General features: G+C 43.7%; 1 protein-coding gene across 1 annotated transcript in view; it reads right to left on the minus strand.

Annotated features, from left to right (window-relative positions):
• The window catches only part of TRIP11 (thyroid hormone receptor interactor 11), a 63,821-nt gene extending 59,065 nt beyond the window's left edge, over positions 1–4,756 (minus strand). The window contains exons 1-2 of the mRNA XM_007454706.1: positions 4,209–4,756; positions 92–153 (exon numbers count right to left, since the gene is read on the minus strand). Coding sequence (XP_007454768.1) covers positions 92–153; positions 4,209–4,347 — 201 coding nt within the window. The 5' untranslated portion in view covers positions 4,348–4,756. The remainder of the gene's footprint in view (positions 1–91; positions 154–4,208) is intronic.
• Positions 4,757–5,891: the final 1,135 nt, after the last annotated feature.

Below are 5,891 nucleotides of genomic sequence, written 5' to 3' on the forward strand. Positions count from 1 at the left end.
AAGTGCATTAAAAAGAGAGGAGTGAAATAAAGTATGAATAACTTTCATGGCTTCAAAAAAGAAAAAAATCTAAATCTTTACGTTTCCTTACCTCTGATCTTAAGATTGTATGAATGGCTTCAACTTCCCTTCTCCTAGCATTAGGTAATTCTGCTACAAAAGAAACAGCATATACTGAATATATACTCAGTCAACACCATGTGAAGTAAACAGGCATTTTAAGGAAAGTATATTTCACTGAGCGTTAAACAGAATGGTATGCTGATCTAAGAACAAATTCAGAAGACAAACATTACTTGATTGTTATCACAACTTTCTATTGTCACAAATGTTCTTTATCGTCATGTAAGTCATTCTTTGCCTATCTTCTATACCCTAGAGCATCTACCTTTACCCCATGGAAGTGTTCATTAAAATTTTGTTACGGGGCTTCCCTGGTGGCGCAGTGGTTAAGAATCGGCCTGCCAATGCAGGGGACACGGGTTTGAGCCCCGGTCTGGGAAGATCCCACATGCCGCGGAGCAACTAAGCCCGTGTGCCACAGCTACTGAGCCTGCGCTCTAGAGCCCGCGAGCCACAACCACTGAATCCGTGAGCCTAGAGCCCATACTCCGCAACAAGAGAAGCCACCGCAATGAGAAGCCCACGCTCACCACAACTAGAGAAAGCCAGCACACAGCAACGAAGACCCAAAGCAGCCAAAAATAAAATAAATTAAAAAAAAATTTTTGTTATGGAAAATTAATCTCTCTCTGTTGGCTTAGTATAAATTTTGATGAAACTTACGCAGCTGGGGTTTTAAGGGCATATTTCTTTTCTTTTTTCTTTTTCTTGGTTTGGCCGTGCCGTGCGGCTTGTGGGATCTTAGTTCCCCAACCAGGGAATGAACCCAGGCCCTCGGCAATGAAAGCGCCAAGTCCTAACCACTGGGCCACCATGGAATTCCCAAGGATGTATTTCTCTTAAGAAACTGGGGTTTAGAGTGCCTTTTTCTGCTCCCAATACTACCAAAAAATTAATGACCTACAAACAAAGAATAAAAATGCAGCAAAAGAACACTTATTTCAAGTAACGTGGACACAAGTTATTTAAAATGGGAATGAGCTCAGTCTTTTTTTGTACATTTTCATTTAAAAGGAAAGTCAAAGGCCCACAGTACCAAAATTGCACAGCTGATGCTGCCAGATAATCATCACCCACAGAGTTAGATTTCTAAGTACTAGTATTTTTCATTACTCACAGCCCTTTAATACTATAAAAATAATTTCTCTGAATTAGTTTAAATCAAAAGAAAATACAAGTGGCATCCAATAAATAACAGTGACAAACCCACTCTTCCTGTTTTGAAAATCACTAGGTGGGGATGCTTGGGTGGTTGTTTATACATCTTGCTTGAAACTCTGACAGGATTGTCTAATTGCTATTCAGAAGGGAACAAATTATAATCTAATCTCTTTAGGAAGGTCATTGTTAGAAGCAGCAGTTGTTTCAAAGAGGGATTTAAAAAAAAAGTCATGAAGACTTTTCCCCCCAGAGCCTCCGCCACAAAATCCTGGTCTTTTTAAGAATAAAGGGGAGATGTTATGCAGACCAAAAAAGTTTTCCTCAACGAGGGAAAACAAAAATAACAACTATCATTTATTGATGCTTACTATTTGTTAGGCACAGTGCCATGCATTTTACACTCATGATTTCATTTAATCCTCCCAACTTCATGATAGGTATAATTATCCCTATTTAACAGATAAGAACACTCTGCTTTTTAAAGGTTAAGTATTTAATAATTTGCCAAAGATCCCACAATTTGTAACACATGCAAGTGGAATTTCAATCCATGTCTGATTTAAAAGCCCAAGCTCCTAAATCAATATAGTGTTTGGTAAAATAGCAACTTTCTGATATTGTAAAGATGGATAATTTTCAAGTTGTATCAACAGTGCTATTTTGGAACTGTTCTTGTTCACTGCTGGCACAGGGTAGACACTCAATGAATACTTGTTGAATGAATAAATGAACTGCACTCTGACCCTATTTTTAAATGAGTCACAAAATCAATAAATTGGGTGTTAAACAAGTCCTATTTTAATGCAAAGGGAAAACAATAAAAGCAGATTTTTAATCACTCAGCAAATTTTTTATTGAGCATCTACTATGTACCAAGGAAGGGACCACATACTGGTAATGTAAGGATAAATAAAATAGAGCTGTCAGAGAGAGATCCACAAAGTTCTGTTAGACACAACTCAGCCTGCCATGGAGTGAGAATGGTTTCACCAGGTACCTGACATGTGAGTAGGGTCATACAGGAAAAATTGTTTTCCAGGCAAAGGAGGGTAGTGGAAGAAGTAGAAAGGAAGGGCTTTCCATGCAAAGGCCTGGAGCTGTGTAGGTACCTCACAACGTTGCCTGTGCAGAAGCTCTGGGTGTAAGCATGCTTGTGTATATGAATGTGCATATATGTGGCTATTGGGAGAAAAGGGGAGAGAACAAGAGGTAAGACTGTAAGAGGTAGGTTGAACCCAGACAGGATAGGTTTCTGGTCTCCCAAAATTAAGAGGCTTGGATTTTATCCTGTAAGTAACAGAGTCAAGAGATTTTAAAGCACATTTGTTTTTAGAAAAGTAATTGGCAACACAACAGGAAATGGAGTAAAGTAAGGAGAAACAAGTGACAGGAAAGTGACATGAAAGAGAAATAGTGTGTGGGAGAGATAATGGGGATCTGAAGTAAGGAAGTAGGAATAATAAGGAAAGGACAAATACAAACAATTCAGGTGAACAAGATTTGGTGACTAATTGGAAGTAGGAGAAAAAAAAGAAAGAGGCAAAACAAAGTGACAAAGATTTCCAAGTTTAGAATGGGTAGATGGTGAAACCATTAAAATTGAGAATACAGGAGCACATTTGGTGGGAAGAACAAACTGAATTCTACCTTAAGCCTGTAGGACATCCAAGTTGGAGGCGGGGTGCCTATTTTCTGGCTTAGGGTCAAAGGAATAGTCAACTGTTTTCCCCTATCTAGGAAACAAGGAGAGACTAGGCATTTCCCATGTTATCTAGCCCTTCTCTGCTTCTGACTGTCCTCAGGGTCACACGAGCCTTTCCTGAACACTGGAAGAATCCCTTTAACTCCCATCCCCAACCTGTCCCACCTGATGTATCCCCAAGCAGTTAAATGGATTTCGGCAGCTCCCCAATCTTCCTCCCTTCTAAATAGACCCCACAGAAATTCTAAATATAGATACTATTTTTCTAAATCAAACCATCTTTCTCTATTTCAACCAAATAAACACGAAAACTCAGTTAAATCTGTATTAAAAAATTAAACCAGAATTCTAATTTATTTACAACAAACAAACTGCCAAAGAAACTGCTCTCATCCAAAAGACCACCCATTATCTCTCTGGAGGCAGACCCAGAATGAAATTTAAAAAGTCTTTTGATCTAAATACTACTTGCTGAAAGAAATATCAAGAAATCAAAGGGGTAATTAACTTAATCAACGATTACCATGTAACTCTGGGTCACTATTCATTAGTAAAACAAAATGAGGGCTTCAAAAATGAGTGAAGGTTGCTAAGGGTACCCAAAGAACAGGGTTATCTTGCTTGTTCTACTGTAGAAATATGGTGGGGGGGGGAGGCAGTGGGCAATGAGGCACAAAAGTACACTTTCAGCTGGAACGCTGTGTCACCAGAATAAGCAAAACTATAAAATAATAGGAAAACCATACCCATGTTTCACTAACAATATATTCAAGTGAGAAAGAGTTAAGAGTCACTAAATATCTTAATTATGAGTTACTTCAATTGTTAACGAAAATCGAAGAAAGAAAACCCCAAAAAAGTGACTGTCATACACAAATAATTTTTTAAACTGTGTCAGTATAAAGGAAGAGGATCAAAATCAGTTCCGTCCCCAAGTTAAGGGCAAAGGAAGAGGAGGGCGTGGATGAACCAAACAAAAATAAACTCTACGCGACGTAGGGGCAGTTCCACTCTGCTCTGAGCTGTCCTGGGTACTCAAAGGAGAAGAACCAGAACTCTTCCCCCACCCCCCGAACCCCAATGGTCTCTCACTAGAGAAAATCGGTTAAGAGGCAAAAGGAGTGACACTCCTCTGGACCTGTCTGCGTCTCGTGACTTGGGGACCAAACGGACGCTCCCAGGGTCCCAGTAAATCCCTCCCTCCCATCGCCCCAGCGGTTACCTTCCACATCCTCCGTGCCCTCCATCAGCATATCCTTCGTAAAGTTTGAAATCTGGCCAGTGAGGGAAGCCAGGCTGCCCCCGACTTGACCCAGGGACTGGCCCAAGCCGGAGCCGAGGCCCCCAAGCCAGGACGACATCGCGGCGGGTTAGAGGACAACCTGCTCCGCTCCGAGAAAGGCGGCCAGCGTCGTCGGACGACCCCGCCAAATGTCCTTGAACCGCTGTCTCCGGGGGACTGGTCCAAATCACAACACTCAGGATTTGATAAGACAGGGGTTCCTAGACAACGCCGGCTTCAGGGACCCCCAACCACCGCCGGGCTCTGACTAGAAACGCAGAGGCCTGGCCTGGGACTTTACCAAGGGCCCAATTCCAGTGACATGGGCACCCCCGGGGGGCCTCCGCTCATTCTCACGACTTCCCACAGTCCGGGTTAGGCCACTTCTTCCTCTGCTTTAGTGACTTTCCCCAGTTCCGTTGGCAACTCCTGCCAACTCGACGCCGGCAACTCCTGCCAACTCGACGCCGGCAGCCATGACACCCACCTCGAACGCGGCAATGGACCATAGAGAGGCGCCGCGATGGCGTAGAAAGGCCCTGCAGAGCCGCCGGACGTCTCCTTGGCGCAAAGGAGCATGGGATCTCGGAGGACCAAGTGCGGCCGCGGTGGCCGCTTCCTCCAGCCCAGGGCAAGGTTATCTTTCCCTTAGCCTGTCCGGTTTGGCAGCAGGTGGAAGAGCAACCGGAACCTGCTGCGACGCTGCGCTTTCGGCCGACCGCGGCTGGATTTCAGGTAGAGCCGACCCTCGGTGGGTGCCCCCCAAAGCCGGCGTGGCCTGGGAAGGGAACCCGTGGACTCTTACTCTGTTGGTGAAACCTGAGTGCTTTAATTCTGACTACACTGCGAAGGCAGCGGTGCGAGGAGACTGCGCGGAGACCCTCCACCGGACCGGAAGTGGACTTTACATAACTTATCACACGTATGCAGTAACGATTATTCTGCACCCTGTCAAGGGCCGCTCTGTACCCGGCACTACGGTATTAACTAAGGATACACAGTAGGGATGGGTTGCAAATTCAAGTGTCCAGGCAGCAAACATTACTACATAGATTATCTTCATAATGGAAATGTTCTCTGCTGGCTTTCCAGCTCACAGTTCATACCCTGCCTTCTTTAATATACGAAGAGCTTTATTCATGAAGCCGACCTAACCCATGAAGTTGAAAATACAGACAATCTCTTTTCAAAATAACTTTTTAGAGGACAGTATGCCAACTTAATACAGAAGGAAAGCTCTTCTAATGTGAACTCTCCTAAGGTATTGGTGGCACTAGCCCTGCAAGGCCCCACCCCTCCCACGGCCCTCAGTTACACAAGTTGGTGCACAGACCTGTGTCCTGAATTGCTTGGTTTCCTCCCTAAAGGAAAATAAGTCACGTGACTTACAGGCATTTGCTGCAGTGGTACGTGGACACACACTACCTGGCCAGAGAGACTGCCACAATTTTTACTTTGAAAAGAGCAGGATAGGTCTGCAGGTCTTTTAAGCATAGCACCAAATATACCAGCATCTTTCTCTTCGATTTTATTCACAGCAGGGGCCACCACAGATTTCATTTTATTTCATTTGTGAATGGAACATTGGGAATGCCTCCAGTATTTGAACTCTGATGGCACCTA

The sequence above is a fragment of the Lipotes vexillifer genome, unplaced genomic scaffold, assembly GCF_000442215.2.
Source record: "Lipotes vexillifer unplaced genomic scaffold, Lipotes_vexillifer_v1.1 scaffold1126, whole genome shotgun sequence".
Taxonomy (NCBI): Eukaryota; Metazoa; Chordata; class Mammalia; order Artiodactyla; family Lipotidae; genus Lipotes; species Lipotes vexillifer.